The 27,467-nt window shown below is 43.0% G+C and overlaps 3 protein-coding genes across 6 annotated transcripts in view; 1 reads left to right on the forward strand and 2 right to left on the reverse strand.

Moving 5' to 3' along the window:
* Positions 1 to 2,589, reverse strand: part of LOC141349208 (uncharacterized) — a 53,171-nt gene extending 50,582 nt beyond the window's left edge. The window contains exons 1-3 of one of the 4 annotated variants that reach the window (XR_012365707.1): positions 2,469 to 2,589; positions 1,215 to 1,292; positions 611 to 880 (exon numbers count right to left, since the gene is read on the reverse strand). The gene's annotated coding sequence lies outside the window, so the exon portion shown is untranslated. The other 3 variants (XR_012365708.1, XR_012365705.1, XR_012365706.1) reach the window with 3 other exon arrangements.
* The window catches only part of LOC129454148 (sialoadhesin-like), a 104,737-nt gene that overhangs the window by 18,192 nt on the left and 59,078 nt on the right, over positions 1 to 27,467 (reverse strand). The gene's annotated exons all lie outside the window — the stretch shown is intronic.
* Positions 13,112 to 16,530, forward strand: LOC141359603 (solute carrier family 2, facilitated glucose transporter member 9-like). Its single transcript, XM_073862319.1, has 10 exons — positions 13,112 to 13,220; positions 13,371 to 13,520; positions 13,838 to 13,983; positions 14,137 to 14,269; positions 14,455 to 14,642; positions 14,719 to 14,829; positions 15,267 to 15,368; positions 15,506 to 15,581; positions 16,045 to 16,172; positions 16,288 to 16,530. The coding sequence occupies exons 1-10, from the start codon at positions 13,112 to 13,114 to the stop codon at positions 16,528 to 16,530; spliced, it is 1,386 nt and encodes a 461-aa protein (XP_073718420.1).

The following is a 27,467-nucleotide window of genomic DNA, read 5'->3' on the forward strand; positions in this document are numbered from 1 at the left end:
CACAGGGCTTCCTTTTCCACCATACGCCTTCCGTTTCCACTATACTCTCTCTCACACATACATACATACTTCTCTTACATACGCACATTTTCTTCAGACATACATACATTCTATAGATGTACTGTATGTGAAAGGAGAATGTAAGTGTGTAGGAGTAGAAAACATATGTATGTGAAAGGAGAATGTGAGTGTGTGAGAGTAGAAATACACGTATGTAAAAGGGGAATGCATGTATGTGAGGGGAAAAAAATATATGTATGTGAAAGGAGAATGTAAGTGTGTGAGAGTAAAAATGCATGTATGTAAAAGGAGAATGCATGTATGTGAGAGGAAAAAATATATGTATGTGGAAGGAGAATGTAAGTGTGTGAGAGTAAAAATACATGTATGTAAAAGGAGAATGCATGTATGTGAGAGGAAAAAATATATGTATGTGGAAGGAGAATGTAAGTGTGTGAGAGTAGAAATGTATGTATGTGAAAGGAGAATACATGTATGTGAAAGTAGAATGTAAGTGTGTCAGAGTAAAAATACTTGTATGTGATAGGAGAATGAATGTGTGTGAGAGTGCCAGAATGAAATTTGTCTTGTATGGCCCTTCATAATTCTCCACTGTCTCCTTCTATCAGATCTGTTATCATGACATACGAGTAATCTTTAGTGATCCTCTGACTCACTCGTCCTGAGTAATCTGAATCTAAAGTCAAATCTTCAGGTTCATCTTTGTTTCTCCAGTTTGTTCTCTGTTTCTGACTGAACCAGAACCCAGTTGTGATGTTGATGTTTGAGTAATCGCACCTCACTGTCACCAGTCCCCCCCTTACAGCACAAATATTCTGTTCATCACAGGTTACAGTAAACTTATCCAATGTTAGGAACCCTTGAAGAAGAAACCGTAACGTTAATAATATTTGTAGATTATCTGTATTTAACTTCATTAAAATTACAGAGTGAGATGAGAGATTCAGACAGTCATATAAGGATATTAACTCAGATTCATCAATTTTGTTCTCAAACACAAATCTCTCAGTTCAGTTTTAAATATACAAACTCACTTTAAACATTTTAGAGACTGATCCAAAAGGAGAATCCAGCCTTTGGAATACAGCGATGTAAATTAAATTAGACTAAACTAGTTTAAAATCTGACATACTTTTAACAAATATATAATGAATTGAAGTATTTCAGTATAATAACAAAACTGTGTTTCATACCTTGAATGTGTAACAGCAGGATCAGTGATGAGAGTCTGAAGTTCATGATTTCTCTCTGTAGAAACTCACATATATCAGCTACAAAACATTAAACAAGAACTTTTCTTATTGCTGATAAAAAACACAATGTTAGTTTGACTGTGACTTTTTTCAATCGGATGCAAAAATACGTTGTGCACATGCGCAGAACATTTGCGCTCCAAGTTCACGTATTATATTTATGAATCTCGTCACAGAAACACGCAACAACAACAGCATTAATGGGGTCACGCGCACTAAATTCTGCAGCGTTTATAATTTTAAAACATTAGGCTGCTTAAAGCAATAAAATAGTGTTCTGACTTTTGAAAAGTGTGTTTTCATTACCTATATCGGAAAACTTCTTAAGAACAACTCCAACTCAGTTTTGACTTTTATACAGAGTAAAGCGTGAACTCCAACGAGAGATGCTGTCGCAAGCGTAGCGTTGCCAAGTCCTTTGCTTTTTTCGAGTTTAGATTTGGGATAATGTTTAAACTATTTCCACCAGTTGTTTTTTTCTTCTGCGGGTTAAAGATTAAATGATTTCGTTGATAAGTTATTGGTATTTAGGCTGTGAATAGTCATTGTGATGGTTTTGAGCTAGTTTTGAACGTCCAGTCGGATGGTTTTGAAATGTGAGTCTGGCAACCCTGCCTTTGCTTGCGCAGACGTTCGGTTCGGATTCTATAATGTACATGTAAACAAACATTTAAATCAGATTGCAATGTTTAGGGTGCATGCAAACTGTATTGTCGTAACCTTCAATCGTATTAAATTTAGTCGGATTGACAAATTTTGTGCATGTAAACATAGCCATTGTGAAAAGATATTACTAGCTAGCAACCTCCCCAGAAAAGTGTATCTATATCTAGGTATTAAATGGTCAGTGAGCTAACTCTTTAGGAAATTTTTAATTGTCATCTTCAGCTTAATTGTCAAACTAAACATTATAAAAGCTGTTTTAATTTTACCTTAGTAACTCTTAACAAAAGTCTAGATGGTGGATGATCACGAGATGGTGCCTGCAGGGTCAGGGGAAAATCTGCCCCGACAAAACGTTGCACAACGTTTATTTAACAGAAACAGTGATGCGTTGAACACTCTGTTGTGATGACGCAAGAGTTGCAACTACGGTAGCTGAGAGGCCATTCTTTGTGTTCTTTTTAAAATCTGATGAAATCATTAAATGTGTGTTAAATACTGTAAAATACCCTCGATGTTACAGTCACTGACCTTACCGTCCAGAATGAAAGGCAACATTCCAACTTGAACCCATTGAGTGAGCTGTCTCTTTACTACCGCGTGGTTTTATACATCTTGCCGCTGATTGGGCCGACATTTCTGACACACACCAAACAAGAGAAAACGCATCTAAAACCTGTTGCACACTGTTTCCAGGAAACATGTCGTTCAGCCCGGAAACCTTAGCAAAACGTTGCGCACCTGTGTGAGCTTGAACGTGCCCCTGGGTATCTTCCGTCCATTCCATATCCGTTTTAAAAACAAAAACGGAAAACGATCAACCAGTTGTATTTTCATTTATCGTTCCCATTTATAAAATGAAAAAAGAAAACTAGTAATTGATAGGCTACATTTTTCTATTTTGTTTCTCAGTTCTTACTGAGAAAAGTCTTAGGCACGTTCACATTATAACTAGCTACATTTACTATAACTTTATGCTAATTATATCACGCGTGCGGTACTCACGCAATCACTTACTTCAATGTCATATTACATATTTCCTGTAATAAAAACTTTTGTTTAAATGTCATTGAATGTGTAAATATGCTGTTCTTGATGTATTTACACAGCGGGTAACAGCAGATGTCCTCAATGCTGCACTTCACGTAACTCTAAACAGTGAATCTAGTCATTTGTGAATCTAATATCTTATCTTTTGGCGTAGTCAATGTAATAGAATAAAAAAACTGAGAGTTTTTAGCAGCTATAGTGCTGGAGCTGGAAGGCAGGTGAAGTTCTGCACACCCTTCAAACAGAAGGGGGTAGAGTGACCTCTGCTGGTTGAGCTTCCACAAAGCAAGAAGGGCTATAAATAATGTTACAAAACTAAAATGTTAATTAAATAATAGAAACTTATAAATAAATAGGCTACCTGCTATCCTAAACTACATATAAAATGAGTGCACTTAATCTGAAGTCACCAATTCTCTTACAAATGTTTAATTTTTATTTCAGTTAACTAAAGTGTTTTTTTACACCCAGTGCTACTTTAGTTGTACTAAATACGTTATATATAGTTCAGTTTTAGTCTACAATCACCTAACTATAGTGACTTTTATTTTGAAAGTGTTACCGATTTTATTTTCGCTTTCACAAAAGGAATAGACCACGTGACTTCTGTTTTTGGTTTATAAACGAAAAAACGAATTGACTGAAGTTCAAAGACTCTCTTCATTCTTTGTTTAATAAGGAATAACTAGCATTCGGTGGAGTTAAAGTGCCAGTAACATAACAATTTTAAGCATCCTATCACTATTTATAAGTCCCGGACAACAGGTTTAAATGCATGCAAGTTCAAAAAACACTGTAACTTTCTCAAAATATAAATTTAAAATTACCCCATTTCTCAGAGATCCCCAAACGATTCGTGTGAAGCCATTCAACGACTCAGCCTGCCTAAACCCCACCTTTCAGTAGCCTACTCTGCTCTGATTGGTCAACTGACAGAGTGTCTTTGCACACGATGCACAGATCACAGATCAGTCTCACAGACCACAGATCGGCGGCACAGACCAACAACAGTGCAACATGTATTGACCTCGTGCTAACATGATTTACTGAGAAGACATTGTCAACATCAATACACATCATTCATCATTAATCCAAGCAATACAAACGACGATTGAAACTAACATTTTACACTCATTTAAGCATTTATCTAAACTAACCGGGTCATAGCAAAACCGTAAATAAGCATGCATTAGCCGTTTGCTAACGTGACTCTCTGACAGTAAATTAACAGTTTAAACACACAACATCATTCATCATTAATCCAAACAATACAAACGACGATTGAAACTAACAATTTTACACTCATTTAAGCATTTATCTAAACTAAAGCAAAACTGCTTGCTATCGTGGCTCTGACAATATATAAGTTAGAGTTTAAACAACGATATCATTCATCATTAATCCAAGCAATAAAACGACTATAGACATTTTACACTCATTTAAGCAAGTATGTAAGTTAGCTATAATCATACTTACAGGTTGTGGTCAGGAGACGCATGTTGTTCAAAATAAAGTGGGTACTGAACCATCTTTCATTGCCAAATGTCTAAATCCCTCCGTTAAAAATTTATTTTAACCACTGATTCTTCACAGCCAGACACATTTAGAATATCCCTCCTTGAAAAGGTCTCCTTTGGTAGTGAAAACAACACAAGCTGAAAACAGCGTGAGCTGATGTTTACACTCACACACTAGCTAGCTGTGGGCGGGTCATAGTTTTTGTTTCTCCCGCAGGCAAGGCTGTAGGCGGAGATTAATATCTCATGTGACGTGGATAAGTTCGTGTGACGTGGATAATATCAGGAAGAAGACTCACTCCCTATAACGACTCGTTTTAGCGATTCAGAGTCGACTCCCTGCTTTAGAAGCCAATAACTTTATTAATCGTGCACTTTTTGGTTCAACTACTTTACACGTTGTTTACATTGATGGACAGCTACACGACACACTGCAATAAAGGTTAGTTTCGATTTTGGATCTGTGTGGCTCTTTAATTTTACCTCGAGAGATTTAATAAATTAATGATTTAATATACTGATTACTGCATATCTATTTCGTTTTTACTTGTGTTATATCACTCTGTTATTATCTGTTGGGCTGAAAATAGGCTTGCGGGCAAACAAATCTCACCTAATTTATGCATTTATAGCATTTTCCAATAGCATCTTTAATGTGAAGCAAGTAATTTAAAGGAAGAACTCTGTTAGCATGAATAATCCAGCATGTGAGACAGTAATTGATTCTTTACAAAAGCTGCCTGATTTTACAGACATTACTCAACACTGAGAGTCATATGAACTAAACTATTTTACCTAAAAACAGCACATGGACACAATTCAACTCCAGTCTTTCTCTATTAAAATCACTTTCTTCAAATATAAAACAAAACAAATCATACATGACATGCTAACAGTTTATTTAGTGTACTTAAATGCAGATTATGATTAATGTATTAACATGCATCTGTGATATTCAAGACCGTTTTTTTTTTTTCGAAATATTGATGTTTGTACAGTGAAGCATCAGCACAGAGTCATGTGAGGACCAGTAAAGGATGCCAGAAGCTGTTTAATACGATGATGCCACAAACAGAACACAAAACTCTTATTTTAATAAAGTCAAAGGTCACAGAGCAAATGAACGTTTTAAATCATTTCCATAATGAAAATGAATATGAATATTTATTGCCCTTAATTTATACTCATAACATAAACCGATTTAAAAGTATCTCCCTGATCATGATGCAAAGATGACAGAATAAAGAGCACTTATTGTTCTGTTATACACATAACTAATGGTTTAGTGATTTAAAAGAGTTTGCAGTCATAAAACAATAAATGTGAAAACAGAAACATTAGTGTTCATTTATCGTCTCCCACATGAGTTTAAATCAATGATATAAATCAGTCATTTGTTCTTTATTTCTATAATTTCTATACAGTATATACAGCATTGATCATTTTTTCATTATGTTAACATACATAATGTGACTTACAGTCATGTGAAACAGAAAGTACATCATAGTTTTATATATTAGGACATTAAAGTCATCTGGTACTTGCAGCTCTTAAAAATAATATTAAAATAGTTTTTTTTCTCGTTTCATAAATGATACTCACTTTTCCTTAATCTTGATTATTTTATTATATTACTTTATTCCTGTACAAATGTTCAATATCAATTACATCAATTAAACGTGAAACAAACACTCATATCTTGAATAGTTACTCAAGCATTCGTTCAAGTGGATATAATGTGAATAAAGTGTTAAATCATGCGAGTGTTAGCATGTGACAGTGCGTTTAACATTTTGTACTCTTCATAAGTCAGGATCTCTCTCTCATCAGTGTTAAATGGGCAAAGCTCCACCATAGACAGCGAACCTTCTTCCCCAAATAATCAGCAATGGGATTTTTCTAGCTAAAAGTTTAATGTAATACACAACACCCGCTTGCTGTTTTAGTTTTATTTACATTCAGTCCTACAAATGGCAGAGGAGGTTTTGAAAGATCCTAACAGGACATGTACAAGGGTATGTAGCTTTAATTTAGGTTTAATGTATACTTTTCTCTTGAGAGGTTTGACTTTTAAACAGCAATAGACTGTTTTATTTTATATTAAATATAAGAAATATAAAGGAATATGTCATGATTTTCATCAAACCTATTTGTTGGCATTCAGAAATCTTTATCTCCTCTCGAAGTCTGAGAAGATGAAGGCACTGTTCACCAAAAAAAAGATTTGGTTTAGTACAAGAAAGCCCTATAGGAGTGATTAGTGTGGTGATAATAAAATATATATTGTTTTAATTGTTAGATAAAATCTCTTTAATGAATGTTATTTTAAGTGTTTGAATGATTATTTGTCACTTTTTTAACAGCATCTTACCTTGTCCCTGTTGGCAGTAGCGTTGCTCTTGTCATTGGGAAGCTCTCTGCTTTATGGTTATAATCTGGCTGTGGTTAATTCTCCTGCGCTAGTAAGTGACCTAAATATGAATAATACGAGTGAAACTAATACTGTTTTGTATAACGGGACTTGCTGTTTGGACTCTGGAACCACCTAAAATACTGATCTCATCATTTAAATCAACTTTTATATTATTAATTTAATATTTGAATATTATGATGTTAGACTACATAGAAAGGAAGAAAAGAGATGTTCAACCATTATTGTCAATGCCAAGACATTTTGTGTTTGTTTGCTCACAGAGGAAAAACTCTTCAGTATAAATGATGATGTTTTTCATTGTTCTTGTTCTTTATTAGTACATTAAGGACTTTTATAACCAAACCATTGTGAGACGTTATGGGTCAGGAGTGGATGAAGAGCATCTTACACTTTTCTATTCAATCACTGTGTCTATATTTGCCATTGGAGGCTTGCTGGGCTCTCTCACAGTAGGAATACAGGTTACCAAATTTGGAAGGTAGAAAACGAAGCTTCAGATCCCAGAATTAATTTATTTAATAATATTTTGTAATGAAAGATAAAAAATCTAATAGTGTAATGTTAGAAATAAATGCGTACAGGTTAAGCTCTTTATCACAGTTATTAAAGACTAATTTCTTCAATCTCAAATGTGTACAAAATATATTTACATGCATGTAATAAGACACTTTAATCCAAAGCAACTTTGTGTGTTTGTCTAATTTGTAGGAAAGGGACGCTGATACGCAGCACAGTTCTGGTGTTTGTAGGTGGAGGGTTGATGGGCTTCAGTCGGTTATGTGGCTCACCAGAAATTATTATTATCGGTCTGTCGTGACTTTGGTTTTTGATACTGCTGTATTTTTGTTTCTCTGTTCATGTTTCTGTGTTGACTGTTTTCACACATGCGCGGCTCTGTCACGGGTGTCATTAGTGTCATTTCTTGCACCTGCGTCTCTCACCTGATATTCATTTGATGCCCAATCGGTTTAGTATTTAATCCCTGTGTGTGTGTTTGCTCCTTGCAAGTTCGTCTGTATATGTTCTCGCCATTACTAGCATTGCTAGTTTCCAGTCTTGTCTTGTGTCGATTTCTTGTTTGGATTTATTCATGTCATTTGTGCTATCTGCTGTCCAGGATTTATCGCTGGGATTCTGTTTATACCCTCGGCTCACTGGACTGTTTCTCTGCTGCCTGTTACAGACTGTCTTCAACCTCAGTTGGATTTACAGACTGGTCTATTACTTAACTGCAGAAGCTCATCGCGGCATTGTCGCTGTCCACCGGAGAGGTCCTTCATCACTGGAGCTGTCCAGCTGCTCTCATCTGTTTCTCTAACGCTCTCTCTCTCTCCCTCTGCCCGCCGCAGGATTTACCCCCTGTCCCAGTGGCTTCCGTGACGCGGCGCTCACGGAAGCGGTCTACGCACCATACCCCGTATCGGGGTCTTCATACTCTCTCCCACCGTTCGTCTGTCTGGCCGGAGCCCGAACGTGTGTGGTTCATCGTTCCGGTGCCTGTGTGTGATCTCCACCCCAGCCGTCTGCCTTGGTGTGGCTTTGAGCCCAGACGTGCTTTTGACATTTTCCTCTCATTATCATTTAAATAAAGTCTTCTGTTATCCGCACTGGGATCTTCTGTTTTCATTGTCTGACAGAACGAACTTGCCATCATGGATCCCGCAGATGCAGATTCCGTTCGTTCAGCGATCGCTCAGCAAGGGGCTTGGCTGGGTAGACACACCGATCAGCTCTCTACAACAGCTCGGAAGATGGAGGATTTGTCCGCTCGTTTTAATGAGCTTTCGTCACGTTTTGATCGGACTCATCATTCCCGAGATTCGGAGCCCCATGCCGCCAACCCTCCACCTTACGACGGTGACCCCTCCTCCTGTCGGGCTTTCCTGTCCCAGTGTTCACTGGTATTTGCCCTCCAGCCTCGCCGCTATGCGACTGAGCGTACTCGGATTGCTTATGTTATCACTCTGTTGGTTGGGAGAGCACGCCAGTGGGGCACCGCTGTTTGGGACGCCCAGGATCCTTGCTGCCATTCTTTCGAGGAGTTCCGTGAGGAGATGGTGAAACTTTTTGACCGTTCGGCTCGTGGAGATGCCGCTGCTGCCCGGTTGGTCCGTCTCACGCAGGGAGCCAGCTCCGTCACTGACTATTCCATCCAGTTTAAGACCTTGGCAGCAGCCTGCAGCTGGAACGAGCCGGCACTCCGGGCACTATTTCTTGAGGGTCTCAGCGACAACATTCAGGATGAGATTGCAACTCACGATTTACCTCACACTCTGGATGGTATCATCGAGTTAGCACTGAGGGTGGAGGCTCGGATGCTGTTTCGTGATCAACGTCGCACACTGCGTCATCGTGTCCATCAGAGTGAGATCTCTCAGTCCAGTCAGAGCAGTGTTCCTTTAACTACGGAGACTGAGCCCATGCAGTTGGGTAGAATGCGTCTTTCGCAGAGAGAGAGAGAGCGTCGCCTTCAGAAGTCTCTGTGTCTTTAGTGTGGCAAGCCAGGACACTTTGCCAAGGACTGTCCGGTAAAAGCGGACCGCCCATCAGTGAACCGGGCAGTTCTGGTGGGCGCCACTTCTAGGAAATCCTCCCCGACTTCATGCACTCAGCTACCTGTCACCCTGTCGTATGCTGGCCTCGATCATTCTACTACTGTGTTGCTCGACTCGGGCGCTGAGGGCAACTTTATTAGTGAGGATTTGGCTCATGAGTGCGGCATTCCTGCTGTCCCTTTAGAGGTTCCACTGGATGTCTGGTCCATCAAGGGTCAGCAGATGGCACAAATCACGCACTGCACTCCTTCTGTAAGTCTTTTTATTTCTGGCAATCATCGTGAGGAGATTGTGTTGTACATCCTTCATGCCTCGCTCTCACCCATTATTTTAGGGCATGCATGGTTGGCACAACACAATCCCCACGTTGATTGGCAACTCAATGTTATTTTAGCTTGGTCTCAGTCTTGTCATGTGTCTTGTCTTGGTTCTGCTGTTTCGGGTTCTGTTTCTTCTCTCCCTCAGGTTTCGGCGGTTGATTTGACCGGAGTCCTGGCGGAGTATGCCGATATCGGTCAGGTGTTCAGTAAAGCCCGGGCCACCTCCCTTCCTCCCCACCGGCCATACGACTGTTCTATTGAACTTCTCCCAGACACTTCTCCGCCTAAAGGTAGACTTTATTCTTTGTCTGGTCCGGAGAGAGAGGCTATGGACCGTTATATTAGTGATGCCCTTCGTGCAGGTCTCATTCGTCCCTACACCTCTCCCGCAGGGGCGGGGTTTTTCTTTGTTAAAAAGAAGGACGGCTCCCTACGTCCCTGTATTGATTATAGGGGTTTGAATGACATTACTGTTAAGAATAGGTACCCTCTTCCTTTAATGTCTTCTGCTTTTGAGCTTTTGCAGGGAGCGCGGTTCTTCACTAAGCTAGATTTGCGCAACGCCTATCATCTATTGCGCATAAGAGAGGGCGATGAGTGGAAGACAGCATTTAATACCCCTACTGGTCACTTTGAGTACTGCGTTCTTCCTTTCGGGCTTTGTAACGCTCCGTCTGTCTTCCAGACTTTGGTTAATGATGTGCTGAGAGACATGATTAACAAATTTGTCTTTGTGTACATTGATGATATTCTCATCTTTTCTTCCTCCATGCAGGAACACACTCAGCATGTCCGCCGAGTCTTACGCCGTTTGCTTGAGAACAAGTTATATGTGAAGGCGGAGAAGTGCGAGTTTCATAAGAGGTCGGTTTCGTTTCTGGGTTTTGTGATAGCCGAGGGTGAGATACGTCCCGATCCAGATAAGGTCAGAGCGGTGGCAAAGTGGCCTGTCCCCGACTCTCGTAAGGCATTACTGCGTTTCTTAGGGTTCGCCAATTTTTACCGGCGATTCATTAGAAACTTTGGTCGGATTGCTCAACCCCTTACGGCTCTCACCTCCACTAAGGAGAGGTTTGTCTGGGGAAAGGAGGCTCAGGAAGCCTTTGATAATTTAAAGTACCGGTTTATCACTGCTCCTGTTCTTTCTATTCCAGATCCTACCTCCCAGTTCATTGTTGAGGTGGATGCTTCTGATGTCGGGGTTGGTGCTGTTCTGTCTCAGCGATCTCGTAAGGATGGCAAGGTGCATCCTTGCGCTTTTTTCTCACACCGGCTTAACCCTGCGGAACGGAACTATGACATAGGTAATCGGGAGCTGCTGGCCGTCAGATTGGCTTTGGGTGAGTGGCGTCACTGGTTGGAGGGGACCTCGGAACCCTTTCTGGTCTGGACGGATCATAAAAATTTAGAGTATATCCGTTCAGCCAGAAGGTTAACGTCTCGCCAGGCTCGCTGGGCACTTTTCTTTGACCGGTTTAACTTCGTCCTCTCGTACCGGCCTGGTTCAAAGAACACTAAACCTGATGCTCTCTCTCGCTTGTTCGATGTTTCCGATTCGGGCAGAGACGAAACCATTCTCCCAAAAGGGCGAGTGGTGGGCGCTCTGCGTTGGGGCATCGAACAGCGGGTGAGAGAGGCCGGACGAGAGGGGGAAGTGCCAGAGGGGTGCCCAGCGGGTCTGCTTTGGGTTCCTAAATCGCTCCGTTCCGAGGTCATCCGGTGGGGTCACGAATCCAAATTAGTCTGTCATCCTGGGGTTCGGAGATCGTTGGCTGCCGTCCGTCAGCGATTTTGGTGGCCCTCTATGGGTTCCGATGTCAGACAGTTTGTGTTAGCCTGTCAGGTTTGTGCCCGCAATAAGGCTTCTCATCAAGCCGCAGTAGGTCTGCTTAAGCCCTTATCTGTCCCTTCCCGTCCCTGGTCTCATATAGCCATTGATTTTGTTACCAATTTACCCAGTTCTAGAGGTAACACTGTAATTTTGACCATTGTCGATCGCTTCTCTAAGGCAGCGCATTTTGTCCCTCTGCCCAAGCTTCCTTCTGCCAAGGAGACGGCTCAGATTATGATAGAACACGTCTTTCGCTTACATGGTCTGCCTTCTGACGTAGTTTCTGATAGGGGTCCTCAATTTATCTCCCGTTTTTGGCAAGAATTCTGTAGACAGATCGGCTCCACAGCCAGCTTGTCTTCAGGTTATCACCCACAGACCAACGGGCAATGTGAACGGGCTAACCAGGATCTTGGTCGTGCGCTCCGCTGTCTGACATCTCAATATCCGAGCTCTTGGTGCCAACAGTTACCCTGGGTAGAATACGCACATAACTCTCTTCCTGTTTCTTCCCATAAGATGTCTCCGTTTGAGGCTTCCATGGGGTTTCAGCCCCCTCTTTTCCCAGATCAGGAACTCGATGCGGTGGTCCCGTCTGCGCTAGCCTTTGTTCAACGTTGCAGACGCACCTGGAGAAGGGCTAGAAATACATTACTCAGGACCTCCAGACGGACCAAAGCCACGGCTGATCGTCACCGTAGACCCGCGCCCCGTTTTATCTGTGGGCAAAAGGTATGGCTTTCTTCCAAGGATCTGTCTCTCCGAGGGCCATCTCGTAAGCTGGCACCTCGATTCCTTGGGCCATACACTATTGAAAAGGTTATTAACCCGGTGACGGTTAAGCTCAGATTGCCTCCTGCTCTCGGTCGAGTTCACCCAGTTTTTCATGTGTCTAAACTGAAGCCTGTTTTCTTTTCTCCCCTTAACCCTGTCCCTTCTGCTCCCACCCCTCCCACCCCGCAGCTTTTGGACGGTGCCCCAGTTTATACTGTTAAATCCCTTTTAGATGTGCGTCGGCGGGGCAGGGGTTTTCAGTATTTAGTTGATTGGGAGGGTTATGGTCCGGAGGAGAGGTGTTGGGTACCGGCCCGGGACATCTTGGATCCTGACCTGATTGTGGACTTCCGTCGGCGACAAGGTGAGCCCTCCCATGGACCGCCTGGGGGCGGTCGTGGGGGGGGGGTCCTGTCGTGACTTTGGTTTTTGATACTGCTGTATTTTTGTTTCTCTGTTCATGTTTCTGTGTTGACTGTTTTCACACATGCGCGGCTCTGTCACGGGTGTCATTAGTGCCATTTCTTGCACCTGCGTCTCTCACCTGATATTCATTTGATGCCCAATCGGTTTAGTATTTAATCCCTGTGTGTGTGTTTGCTCCTTGCAAGTTCGTCTGTATATGTTCTCGCCATTACTAGCATTGCTAGTTTCCAGTCTTGTCTTGTGTCGATTTCTTGTTTGGATTTATTCATGTCATTTGTGCTATCTGCTGTCCAGGATTTATCGCTGGGATTCTGTTTATACCCTCAGCTCTCTGGACTGTTTCTCTGCTGCCTGTTACAGACTGTCTTCAACCTCAGTTGGATTTACAGACTGGTCTATTACTTAACTGCAGAAGCTCATCGCGGCATTGTCGCTGTCCACCGGAGAGGTCCTTCATCACTGGAGCTGTCCAGCTGCTCTCATCTGTTTCTCTAACGCTCTCTCTCTCTCCCTCTGCCCGCCGCAGGATTTACCCCCTGTCCCAGTGGCTTCCGTGACGCGGCGCTCACGGAAGCGGTCTACGCACCATACCCCGTATCGGGGTCTTCATACTCTCTCCCACCGTTCGTCTGTCTGGCCGGAGCCCGAACGTGTGTGGTTCATCGGTCCGGTGCCAGTGTGTGATCTCCACCCCAGCCGTCTGCCTTGGTGTGGCTTTGAGCCCAGACGTGCTTTTGACATTTTCCTCTCATTATCATTTAAATAAAGTCTTCTGTTATCCGCACTGGGATCTTCTGTTTTCATTGTCTGACACGGTCGCTTCATTACAGGAATACATTCAGGTAAAGCAATGTCTTAAAAATGTACAATCTTTTGCTAAAAACAATCTTTTGCCTCGCATTTCTTGTGCTATTAGTAATCTTACAGTTGTGATGTCTCTTCATGCATTTATCTGCTTTACTGATGTGTCTTCTGTCTGTCGTGCTGTTGTAGGGATATCTCTCAGCGTTGTGCCCATGTTTCTTGGAGAAATTGCTCCAAAGAATCTCCGTGGATTCCTGGGACTCATGCCCAGCATTTTCATCTGTTTGGGTGTATTTATTGCTCAGGTTCTGGGGCTTCATGAGATCTTAGGCAAGGTGAGTCTTGATTGAAAGTCCTCAATCCTTTATTGAAATCATTTAAAACTATTTTTGTGTTAAAAACTGCTGTTCATTTTTAGTTGATGTATTTACTAATATGAACTTTATTGTAAAGTGTTGTTGTATTTTTGATCTGATGTCTCCACACAGGAAGAGTTCTGGCCTTTGTTACTCTCTCTTGTCATATTGCCCACATTCATACAGCTCGTCTTCTTGTCATGGTTCCCAGAGAGTCCAAGATATCTTTTGATAGAAAAGCAGAACATTCATGCCACAATCACAGGTAAAGACTTTCAGATACAAAGATTGTGACATCCTGGTCTGTGTCTTCTGTGGTTTTAGTACCTTGTTTCGTCTTGTTTCTGTGTTGCTCCGTCTCTTTGAGCAACTCTGTCATTATATGATATCACGTGATCTTGTCGTCTGATTCTTTTGTGTTATGATGCTTTTCTGTCCTGCTTGACGTAGCATTGAAGTGGCATCGTGTTAAGTGCAACATCCAGGCTGAGGTGGAGGAGATGCAGGAAGAGCAGCGAACTTTGACCTCAGTGAAGACTGTCTCAGTATTACAGCTCTTCAAGGATTCGTCCGTGCGCTGGCAACTTATCACCATCATTGTGGTCAATGCGGGAATGCAGCTGTCGGGAATCGATGCGGTGTGAATGTTGTGTGAAAGAGACAATAATGTTGTCGTAGATAAAAACAGGACTGATTTAACTTCTCTATTTTTAGATCTGGTTCTACACCAATTCAATCTTTGAGAATGCCGGCATTCCTGCTCATCAGATCCAGTATACAACAGTAGGCACAGGAGCTATAGAAGTCATCGCTGGACTCATAGGTGTAAGATTACATTGAATGTTAAAAAAGTTTAAGATCTCGTGCATTATCATGATTTAATCACGAGTAAGCGGTGCTCTTGGGCATGATTGATCTAACTATAGGCTGACAATATATGAAGAAACTCAATTTACACTCTTCAGATTGTGTTTCTACAGTAAAATCTGATATTGTTTGCAGGTATAATATATAGAAGAGTAATACCAAAGTTAATAAATAAATAAAATAATTACATGACAAGTCATAAAAATGTATAACTTTATAACTTTTATTGCAACAGATTTTGCTTTATAAGCATTTTGTACCCAACTGCTTTCACATAACTCCACAGAAACGTCTAAAACTGTTTTTATATTTTTGTTTGTTTGTTGTTTTTTTCATTGTATGAACATAAACTCCTTGAGTTGAAAGCGTCTAACAGTGTTTTTCTGAATCTTCAGTGCTTCATTATTGAGCGTGTTGGCAGGAGGCCGCTAATGATTGCTGGTTTAAGTTTTATGTGCATTTGCTGTGCTGGAATTACTTTTTCACTTCAGTTACAGGTAATTCTGATGATTTCTGAACTCTTTGTTGGTTATACGCTATTTACTTTTACTTTTAAGTTGTCTTTACTTTAATTGTAATCATTATTATAATTTCAGATTTATAGTGACTTGTGTCTGTGTTTTTCTGTTGTCAGACTCACGTGTCCTTCATGCATTATATCAGTGTGATCTGTGTGGTTGGGATTATTGCTGGATTCTGTATAGGGCCTGGTGAGGACATCACATTGCGTCTCATCATTACACATTGTTTGCTTGCTCATTTACTGGATTTATCTCTGAAGAGTCGTCATAAAATATCTAAAAGATCAAGTTTGAGCTTTCTTAATGAAGCTGTTATGTTTACAGATATTGCACTAAATGGGCTCACAGAATTTCACGACACATTTAACTGATTTATGAGCTCAAAAAAGACAAAAAGAAAAGACAAACAAGAAATAATTGCAAAGTTTGGGTGTTTATTACTTTGTCAAACCCCAAAAGATCTCTAATTAAAAGTTTAATGTATTAAATTGAGCAACTAGTGCCACCTAGGGGCAGATTAGTATTACAGGTCTCTGCTATTTAAAGATGAATGTCCTTCTTTAAAATGAATGTGGAGTGTAACACATAATAATAAAACCTTTTATAACTCACTTTTCAATACAATTAAAACCCAAATACATCTTGTGTGCAGCCGGTGTCTCATTATTGTTGACAGGAGAGCTCTTTAAACAGTCTCATCGACCTGCTGCCTACATTGTAGGAGGATTTCTTAACTGGATATCAAACTTCACTGTGGGCTTTGTATTTCCATTCCTACAGGTAAGACTTCCTCAGGGAACATGAACATATATGATATATTTACATATATGAGATACAAATGAGATTATTTCATTTATTTCATATTTATTTGATATATTGTTCAATGTTTTTCCAGATGTCAGCTGGTGCTTTCTGTTATCTGGTGTTTTGTGGTGTTTGTGTTGGCGTGGTGCTCTATGTCTATTTCGTTGTCCCTGAGACAAAGAACAAAACTTTTGTGGAGATCAGTCAGATGTTTGCTTTAAAAAATAGCCATGAAATTGAAAAAGAGCCCCTGGCTATCACTGACCAACTCAGTCTTAAAAAGATGAATGGATATGGAAGTGTTGTGTCTGCAGATCTGGAGAAATCATGTTGATGTTGTACGCTGTGATCTGATGCTTCTAAACACTAGGGGTGTCAACAATAATCGATTCGGCGATGCATCGCAATGCACGCATGCCCGATTCAGCATCGATGCAGCAATTGCCATAATCGATTATGTCACTGTTTATTTTCTGGAGAGAGATGACCGTGATAGACGGGTAAATAAAAACACACCCTTTTCCATGGAAATTGGACATATGGGCACATTTCGGATTCTATGAAGTTAATGGGAAACTAGACAAGACTTACGTTGTGTGTAAAATTCTCATCTCAGGCATGCAGGGCTCGCAAAATCACTAGCCCGACGTCTCGGGGCTAATTCCTGTCGGGCTACCAAAATGTTTCTCCACCCTGCCCATCGGGGTATCTTGGGGAGGAAATAATATTTTAATGTTTTTGCTTTGTCTCAGATTTAGTTAGGTAATTATATTGTATGTATTTTGGCGTCCTCTTGTCAGTCATTATCCTCACGTAACAAGTGAAACTGTCAGGAAATCGAGTGAAAGCTTAAATAAACCCATCCTTTAATGTGCACGTCTGATATGCGCGCGACCCTCTGCACGCGCTTCACCTGGCTAGGCTCTTCACGAGCACCTGCTTGCGCGAAGTCATTTAATAAAATAACGTCATTTCATTTTTACCTCATAGACTAACATTGTTTTAGCGTTTATTTTTTCTTTCTACAGTTAATAACTTAAATATGTGAGAAGGAAAATATGTTTGAGTGATTTCCGATCGATTTGACATGTCTAGGCTATTGAGAGGATATGATGTTACAAGCTGATAGGTGACTAAACAGCAGTGGTAAGATATGTTTACCTAAAGCGAATAGAATGTGTGTTTGTCATTTCGTTTTACCTCAGAGTCTAACATTAGGGGAACATAAAGGGAATTAAATGTTTATTCCTTTTTAATAAATATCTGCTTTAAGTCTTCTATATTGTGTTTAAAGTCCGTGGTTGTAATATATTTGATAAAATACCATGTTATCTAAATACAATGTGTGATGTGTTGAGGTATTTTTTTAAAAAATAACCTGTGTTATAATACATTAATATAATATTTCAGTAAGATAACAATTTAATTATTCTAACGTTAGGGGAACGTTAAAATAACCTAAAAATAACATTAGGGGAATGTTTATTTTCTTTAAAAAAACACTAACCAAAAACCTTGGAAAAGAGGGGAACGTTTTAGGAACCAAATTGTTAGCTGGGGATGGGCAGGAATAGTTGGCTTACATGGAAATCAGTGCATTTTTTATTCGGGCTACTTATATTCATTTCGGGCTACCAAAAAAGTAAAGAGTGTCTGCCCGAAGGGCTACCAGGGATTTTAAAATTTTGCGAGCCCTGCTCAGGTATATAATTGTCATTGTCTTAAAGCTGCTCAGCTTCCGTTTTTGTTGAGAATAGTTGCACTTGACTTTTTAAAAAATTTGCCTTGTTGTGTACAGTAGAATTCTGATGCATCGCAATGCATCGTAGAATCGAATCGAATTGAATCGTTACCTGGTGAATCGTAATTGAATTGCATTGTGAGGGCACTGGCAATGCACACCCCTACTAAACACTGCTGCTCACAGTGCCATCAAAATCTGAGATTATTTTTGTTATGCTTTCAAATATATTACTCAATTGTTTAAAATAGTTTTTAACTTAATTTACATAAAAAAAATGTTTACAGCCTGATACAAAAATAGTTTTTGGTATGTATTTAATTTCATGACAACTGTGAGGGGGTGAGTTTTTTGTGACTCATCTGTTTAAATGATATTAAACCTTAAAGTTCTGCATAATTAAGGGCGTGGCCACTTGAGTGACAGTTGAACAGCCACTGCTGTCACTAGAGTCGAGGCGGGTGTGGTTTCAGCAACCAGCCAACTCAGCTTCACCCATGTCCTGCCTCTTTACCCATTTTGGCTGCAAGTGATGTGCGGTGACGCGCTGTCAAGATGGCGACGGCTTTAAAAATGCTCTTATGGGTGACGTCACGGATGTCCATCTTTTTTACTATGTTTTACTTGTATATGTTATGAAAGGGAAATTAAGACAATCACTAGACTACTTACATTAATTTCCTGCATTTATTCTGTTGAACACAAAATGAAGATATTTCACATTGTAGAAACAACAAATATGGAAGTCATTGAATACTGTCAGTGTCAACTGAGGAAATGATGACAGAGTTGGGTGAACTGTCCCTTTAAAAGTGTTACTGACCAATTAGAATCAACTTTTATGTGTATTTTTATTTTAATAAATCTTTATTTAACCAAGAACTCTTTATTTCCTTTTGAGGGAGACTTGGATGAAAAATACACACTATTACATAGACAAAAAAAAAACAAAACAATTCAGAACAAAATTAAGGTTCACTAATATAAAGGACTTTTAATACTATTTTTAAATACCGAAATGTCATGTAAATTATTTATACAAAACCCAGCCTGAAAATAGCAATAACACACACACAGATAAACATCTTCAAAAGCTTAAAACTTTTAATAAGTGCTTTAATTCTCCCATGATAATAAAATGATCAAATGTAAAATGTAAACTGAACAAATGCTTTCATAACTGCAAGTTTAAGGTACAGCCCTGTAAAAAATCCTAACATAACAAAAAAAATCATGTATTTGAGCATTATATTATTTAAACTGAGCTTGTCATTAAAAAGGGACATTTTAAAATAATTTTTAAGATTCAAATGTGAAATAAATCTTTGTCACCAGAGTACATAATGTGAAGTTTTGACTGTTGCTAGTTGATGATGTCATAAAGAGAGTTGTGACATCACTCCAGTAGTTCTGATGGACAGACAGCTGATCTACTCACAGACCTGCAACATCTATGACAAACACACAGAAAGAGATAATGTTATAAAATCTGACCATTAGTTTATTTAACATACAGATATACAGATTTTCTCACCTCTATTTGTTTGTCATCAGTTTTGTTTTTAGATGAGTTCAATTTATTCATGCTGATGAAAAACCTGTAGGGACAAAATTCACACTCTTACAATCTGAATTCATATCAGAATATTCACTGTATGTTATGCAGTTTTGAGTTTTACTTGATATTTTTACTTACCAGATCCATACAGCTCCTATAATGAGAAACTGAGGCAGAAACACCAACAGAGAGACAAACACTGAACTGTACACTACTGTTTTAGTGGCTTTGCCCATGTCTTCATTGTTTCGGTCAGTTGTTTCAGTGGTTTTGTCCATTGAATCTGAAGAAGGACAAACCCCAAAATATTCAGAATATACTGTAACTTTACTCTTCATCTTAAATAACAAAGACTCATGATGTTAAAATCAATACAGTAAATCTATCAGACAGATCACCTGAATGCAGGTATGAGAGGCTGTGCTACATTATGAATATCATCACAACTGAAGCAGTTGTGAAACAGTTTGTAAAAAATGAAAACAATAATGACACAAATATTTCTTTCATTATGAGTCTTCATTCAGCTATGAGTGCAGCACAGTGAGACTAAAAGTATCTCAGTGATGATGTCATAGCTGCGTAAACCAATCAGCATCAAGGATTGAAACTCTCTCTTATATAATTTCATCAGATGTATGATGAGATGTTGTGTTACCTCTTACAGTACAGGAATAATCTTGTAGCTCCTCACTGTTGATTGAGTCCAGGTACAGCTTGTTTAATAATGTCAATCCATCTGTTACCTGTTGTCCATTCTTATACCAGATGTAAGTATGTTTGTTATCCAGAGTGCATTCAGTTAAACAGCTTAATATCACTTTTTCTCCATCTATTACAGGGTCTGGACTGCTTATTACTCGTGTATCTGAGATTTCATAAAACAGAGTTCACGTTAACTACTTTTTAAAGTTAAGTCTGAAATATTTGATTCAGTTCAATTCAGTATGATGTGAACAATGGCAAGGTCATGCAGTCAAACACACACACATACAGATAAAATGTATAATGTGAGTGTAGCCCTGAGGGTTTAAATTAGGCAGATTCTTATCGCCCCCACCCCCCCCCCCCCCTTTAAATTTTAAACTTGACAATAATTGCTGTGTGAGAACAATATAAGTTTAGTTTAAATTTTAGTTTGTGACAGCATGTATTTTGGTTCCCTTTCAGTCGGTCACTACGACGTCACGTCGTGACCGACGAATTGGGAGCTCGCTTAGAGAGACCAATCTGCTTCGAATACTACTAAAACGCCAATGAACTTGGCATTGAGATATTTGCATAATGCTGGCGCCGCCCCGCCAGGTGCGTATATAAGACGCACGTGCAAACAGGGAAATCAGCCTTTTATCGCTTCGAAAGCCGGCAGTATCTGCTACTGAGAAGCTACTTCACTCTGTTGGGATCGATTGCGGAAGTTGGTTGGACTGGCAGTACCACAGCGGACGCTTCGCAGTATTCCACAGGCTCTGCATCTTTTTTGTTTGTTTTGAGTTTAGTGTGTGCGTTGCCTTCCCTGTGCGCATCATCAACTGAGCATCTGAGTGAATTTCCCTAAAAGAGTGATACGAGAGAGCTTTGTGCCTTGTTAAAGGCAGCCACTCTCTCGTATATCCGGACATTAGCGTCCTTTTCAGGATGGCTTTTCGTCCGTGCGATCTTGGATGCGGGAAGTATATGGGTCCGAAGGACGGTCACGAGCGTTGTCTTTCGTGCTTGGGCATCGAGCACGCTGAGGCAGCGTTCGCTGGGGGTAAGTGTTCTCACTGCGAGAACATGTCCCTTGTGGATTTGCGGAGACGGTTGTCTTTCCTCCGGGAAAAACGCAACCCACGTCCGACGAGCTCTGATCGCCGCCACGGTGCGGCTGTGAAGCTCTCGAAGGATGATCTCCGCATCACTGTGCTGAACCGGGCAGGGGATTCGTCCTCTGCCTCTCAGCCTCCTCATCCACAGCCGGTTGATGCGCCGATGGAAACTTCAGAGTCGTGTTCTACGATGTCTGTTGGATCTGTCGTGCCTCCCTCCGGGTCCACGGAGACCGCAGCATCCGAGGGTGGGCCCTCTACCTCTGAGGATCTGGATGTCCTCCCCCCTTCCGGACGGGTCGTGACGCCGGATTTCGATCCAGAGATGGTGGCCGTGCTCTCTCGAGCGGCGGAGACCGTCGGGTTGGAGTGGGTTCACCCCCCACAGCCCGAACCGTCCCGCCTGGATGATTGGTTCTTTGGAGCTGCCCGGGTTTCACAGCCCTCTCCGCCGGTACCTTTCTTCCCCGAGGTGCACGAGGAGCTGACCAGGACCTGGAGGTCGCCGTATTCTACCCGTTTACGGCCGTTTCAGCCCTCCCCCCTCACCTCCCTCACCGATGGAGCCGCTAAGGGCTATACGGGAATCCCCCCCGTGGAGCGTGCGGTTGTGATGCAATTGTGTCCGGCCACCGCTTCCACCTGGAAGGATCGCCCAGCCCTCCCCTCCCGTGCTTGCAGACAGTCTTCCGGTTTAACGGGGGCTGCCTATCATGCATGTGGAGAGGCGGCTTCAGCCCTGCACGCTATGGCGTTGCTGCAGGTCCACCAGGCCAATCGAAGCGGCCCTGAGACGGGCGACCTGGAGTTGGATGGGATCACTCTACGGGAGACGGTGACGGCACCGCTCCTTCCACCGGTAGAGGGCCAGGTGGAAAATCTTTTGTTTCGTTTTGTTTCTGTTCCGCCGGCTTCTCAGCCGGCACCCACAAAACCACAAAAAGAGTGCATTCCTATTCCTTCTCCAGGTCTCCAGAGGATCGAGAGAGATGTGAGCGGGCAGTCAGATGCTCTTCCTCCCTCTCCTCTGTCGCCAGTGGGTGTTCTGAGGAGTTCGAGCTCTCCCCTTCGGAGACCGGACCACCAGCAACCCCTTCGGAGTCTGCGTCCTCAGCTGAGGAGACCGGACGACCGTTTACCTCAGCGGGCTCAGGTCAGTGTCACACACACACATACTGTAGATGCTTATGCTGTCACGGCAGACGCACCGGCAGTCCCGCCTGTCCCGCCTCGCTGCCCCGCCGCGGGTACACCGGTAGTGCCGTTAATTCCTCTCGTACGGTCCCTGGGGGCTTGGCTTCAGCTTCCCAGTCCGTCTCGTTGGGTTTTACGCACAATCCGCCTCGGTTACGAAATTCAATTCAATCGGCACACTCCCAAATTTGCGGGCATACGTTTCACCACGGTGAAAGCGTCCGTTGCACATGTACTGCGTGCAGAGGTCGAAGTCCTGCTGGCGAAGGACGCGATCGAGCCGATCCCTCTTACCGAGATGAGATCGGGTTTCTACAGCCCGTATTTCATAGTACCCAAGAAAGGCGGCGGGTTACGACCGATTTTGGATTTGCGTGTCCTGAACAAATCTCTTCAGAAGAGGTCTTTCAGGATGATTACACCGAAACAAATTTTCAGTGCAATACGCCCCCAAGATTGGTTTGCAGCGATAGACCTGAAAGACGCGTACTTTCATGTGTCCATTCTCCCTCGTCACCGACCGTTTCTCCGGTTTGCGTTCGAGGGGCGGGCATATCAATACAAAGTACTACCGTTCGGGCTGTCTCTCTCTCCCCGTGTGTTCACGAAAGTGGTAGAGGCGGCGTTAAAGCCCCTCAGAGAGAGCGGTGTTCGCATTCTGGCTTACCTCGACGATTGGCTTATAATAGCGCATTCTCGGCGGACGCTGTGCGAACACAGAGATCTAACACTTCAACATCTCGCCCGTTTGGGTCTTCGGGTCAACTGGGAAAAGAGCAAACTCTGCCCCACGCAGAGGATCTCTTTTCTCGGTATGGAACTGGACTCGATCGATTTATCGGCGCGTTTAACAGAAGAGCGCGTCCAATCAATTCTGACTTGCCTCGGTTCATTCCGAGGGAAGAATGCGGTCCCTCTGAAACAATTTCAGAGACTCCTGGGGCGTATGGCAGCAGCAGCGGCCGTGACACCGCTCGGGCTGCTCCATATGAGACCGCTTCAGCGTTGGCTTCACGATCGAGTCCCGAGGAGAGCGTGGCGCGCTGGCATCCATCGTGTAACCATTACACCTGCGTGTCGCCTAACATTCCCCCCGTGGTCAGACCCCGCGTTTCTCAGGGCCGGCGTGTCCATGAGACAGGTCTCCCGGCATGCTGTTGTGCATACAGATGCCTCCGACACGGGCTGGGGAGCCACGTACGACGAGCTCACGGCTTCGGGGGTGTGGACAGCACCCCAGTTGCATTGGCATATCAATTGCCGCGAGTTATGGGCGGTATATCTGGGACTCGTACGCTTCGCTCAGGAGCTGCGAGGGAAGGATGTACTAGTACGCTCAGACAACACTGCGACCGTAGCGTATATCAACCGTCAAGGCGGTTTGCGCTCTCATCACCTGTCGCATCTCGCTCGTCATCTCCTCCTTTGGAGTCAGAAGCATCTGAGGTCCCTTCGTGCCATTTATATACCGGGCTCGCTCAATACAGCGGCAGACGCGCTTTCCCGAGCAGCGCGCCCCGGCGAATGGCGACTCCACCCCCAGACGGTCCAGCTGATTTGGAGGAAATTCGGTCGAGCGCAGATAGACCTATTTGCGTCACCGAACAATACCCATTGTCGCCTGTTTTATTCACTAACCGAGGGCAGCCTCGGCGTGGATGCGTTGGCACACAGCTGGCCGCGGGGCCTGCGCAAATATGCGTTCCCCCCAGTGAGTTTAATAGCACAGATTCTGTGCAAAGTCAGGCAGGACGAGGAGAGCCTTTTAATGATCGCCCCATATTGGACGACCAGGAATTGGTTTCCGGAACTAATGCTCCTCGCGACAGCCCCTCCCTGGCGGATTCCCCTGAGGAAGGACCTTCTTTCTCAGGGAGGGGGCACATTATGGCACCCGCGCCCCGACCTGTGGAATCTCCACGTTTGGTCGTTGAGCGCGCGCAAGGTTTAAGTGATTTACCCCAAGCGGTATCTAACACTATTGACGCGGCACGAGCTCCGTCTACGAGACGGGCTTACGCGTTAAAATGGAACCTTTTCGTCACCTGGTGCTCTTCGCAACGCGAGGACCCCAGAGAATGCCCTATTAACATTGTGCTTTTATATCTTCAACATAGGTTAGATGGTAGGCTGTCACCGTCCACTATTAAAGTTGATATCGCCGCTATATCTGCGCATCACTCACTTATTAACGGCAGATCAGTGGGCCAGCATGATTTGGTTGTTAGATTCCTGAGAGGCGCTCGCAGGCTAAACCCCTCGCGCCCTCCTTCTATTCCTCCCTGGGACCTGTCCATGGTGCTGAAAGCGCTACAGAGTCCTCCGTTCGAGCCTTTGCAGTCTGCGAGTCTGAAGCTTCTATCCATGAAGGCTCTGACCCTACTAGCATTGGCCTCGGTGAAGAGAATAGGGGATTTACATGCATTCTCTGTTGACGATTCGTGCCTTCAGTTTGGTCCTTCTGTCTCGAGCGTGACCTTGAGACCCAGACCAGGCTACGTGCCCAAAGTTCCCACTACTCCCTTCAGAGATCAAGTGGTGAGCTTGCAAGCATTGCCTTTGGAGCAGGCAAACCCAACCGAGGCTTTGTTGTGCCCCGTACGCGCACTGCGATTCTACGTGGACCGCACGCAAAGCTTCAGGACCTCAGACCAGCTCTTTGTTTGTTATGGTGGCCAGCAGAAAGGGAAAGCTGTCACTAAGCAGAGGATGTCTCATTGGATAGTTGATACTATCGCCCTGGCTTACAATTTGCAGGGCATTCCTTGCCCCTTTAATTTGAGAGCGCACTCCACTCGGAGTGTTGCCTCATCTTGGGCATTAGCTCGTGGTTCCTCGCTAACAGACATCTGTAGAGCTGCTGGTTGGGCGACACCTAATACGTTCATTAGATTCTACAATGTTCGTATCGAGCCTGTATCCTCTCGTGTTCTGTCCTCACCAGGGAGGACACGGAGAGCAGACTCGCAAGTCGGCTTGCAGCCTCCGACTGAGGCTCCAAATTGAGTTTCAGTATGGAAGGCTAACAGAGCAAAAATGCGTAATGGTTTGATTTGCTCTCTCCACTGCCTTGACAGCTTTTGTTGCGGAGCATTGGCTGTCAGCCTTTCACTAGTTGTATTCTTACGAACCTACGTGTTTGGCCAGGGCCCCACATTGTGTCCCAACGGGTTCCTTTGTGAGTATTATTCCGTGGGGTTAATCCTACCAGCCCACGTTTCCCTTAGCAGAGCACTGATTTGCTTACACAGCCACGGCTGTCTTTTATACCTCAACTACGGTTGACTTTCGTCCACCATTAGCCCTTAACGGGGCGGTGGCTTCCGTAGCGTCCCTATACCGCTCAGTTAGGGCGCTTCCCAGTCGCTGGCACTACTGTGGGGTTAAAGGAACATCTAGTGCCCGGCCTTCTGCCTTGAAACCTAATTCTCCTATCCTTAAGTGGAACCGGAGGGCTTTAAGCAGACACTGGAAGAGGTCAGCCCCTAGTGGCGTTTTAGTAGGGTTTCCCAATTCGTCGGTCACGACGTGACGTCGTAGTGACCGACTGAAAGGGAACGTCTCGGTTACGGATGTAACCCTCGTTCCCTGAAGGAGGGAACGGAGACGTCACGTCCCGTCGCCACAGGTGCTGCCACCTGCTGTTTAGGCCGGTCACCTTCCGGCTTTCTCAGCGAACAGAAGCTGATTTCCCTATTTGCACGTGCGTCTTATATACGCACCTGGCGGGGCGGCGCCAGCATTATGCAAATATCTCAATGCCAAGTTCATTGGCGTTTTAGTAGTATTCGAAGCAGATTGGTCTCTCTAAGCGAGCTCCCAATTCGTCGGTCACGACGTGACGTCTCCGTTCCCTCCTTCAGGGAACGAGGGTTACATCCGTAACCGAGACGTTTCGCACTGTTCTGATTGTAATTGCGTTTGCTGAACTCATGTTCGTCAGCAGGGGGCGCTCTCACATACACACAACTGAATCAGTCGATGAAGCTCATAGAAGCAGAGGGTTAGTGTCAGTACATGAGCTTCACTACACGTGCAACAGAGAACAGAGAGTGCTCCTTATTAATCTGTGTTATTTTTCCTGTATTTCTACAGAAATAAATGTGTTGCATTGGAATGGACTCCGCCTCCTTCTTAAAAGTGTAACATGAACACAGCTTAAATTGCTTTAAATAAAAGCATCTGTCAAATGCACGAGTACAACATAAATATTTGTCTTAATTCTGAAGACCTCTGTAATGAGTGTTCACATCAACATAAAGCTGCAAGTTTGTCACAGATCCCCCACTTAGACAGGAAGAGACCATTTGACACAACTCTGCCCACAAAACCAGTTTGCCAGATTAACTAAACAGGGCAAATTAGCGTGAGAGCGCAAATCCAAAAAAGCGCAGATGGGAGTGATAATATATTTATCTACTAAGAACAGCGCAAATTAGTTGAGGGTCACAAATAGCATCTACTGATGTGCTTGAGTTCAGCGCCACGGACATCTCAGCGTAAAATGTGGGGTGTGAAATTACAGCTAAGTACAAAGTACACCGAAAATAATTGTAGAACAAAAAAGTTTAAAACGTCTGGTATTGTGTGACCTACTTCTCTTGTGACTTCTCTTAGTTAAAGGGGGGGTTCAATGGTATTTCAGCATTCTGACTTATTAACACAGTTATAGAGTTGTTTCCTCATGCTAAACGTAGGCAAAGTGTCGAAAAAGCAGTTGGACATGTTACAGAGTATTTCTGTGCCGAATGCACTTCGCCAGGGTTCCTACAAGTTTCGGAAAGTTTTTTTCGATTACAGGTCCGTTTCAGGGGTTTTCTACACGTATCACTTCTTTATATGGGCACTTCCCCCGGAAAACCCCGCCCACCCGTCAATCAACGGGAGACGCTAGCACTTGCAAACATCTTATCACGCGAGGCAGCTTTGTTTAATTTCAAAACTCAACAATGGCATGAAAGAAGAAGTGT

This window comes from Misgurnus anguillicaudatus, chromosome 23, assembly GCF_027580225.2.
Source record: "Misgurnus anguillicaudatus chromosome 23, ASM2758022v2, whole genome shotgun sequence".
NCBI classification, from domain to species: domain Eukaryota; kingdom Metazoa; phylum Chordata; class Actinopteri; order Cypriniformes; family Cobitidae; genus Misgurnus; species Misgurnus anguillicaudatus.

Bases quoted from the DNA above. Each gene is read 5' to 3' on its own strand.
- LOC141359603 (XM_073862319.1), top strand. From the start codon at position 13,112: ATGTCATTTGTGCTATCTGCTGTCCAGGATTTATCGCTGGGATTCTGT. The intron at 13,984-14,136 runs GTGAGTCTTGAT...GTCTCCACACAG, and splicing joins TTCATGAGATCTTAGGCAAG to GAAGAGTTCTGGCCTTTGTT. The intron at 15,582-16,044 runs GTGAGGACATCA...TCTTGTGTGCAG, and splicing joins TGGATTCTGTATAGGGCCTG to CCGGTGTCTCATTATTGTTG.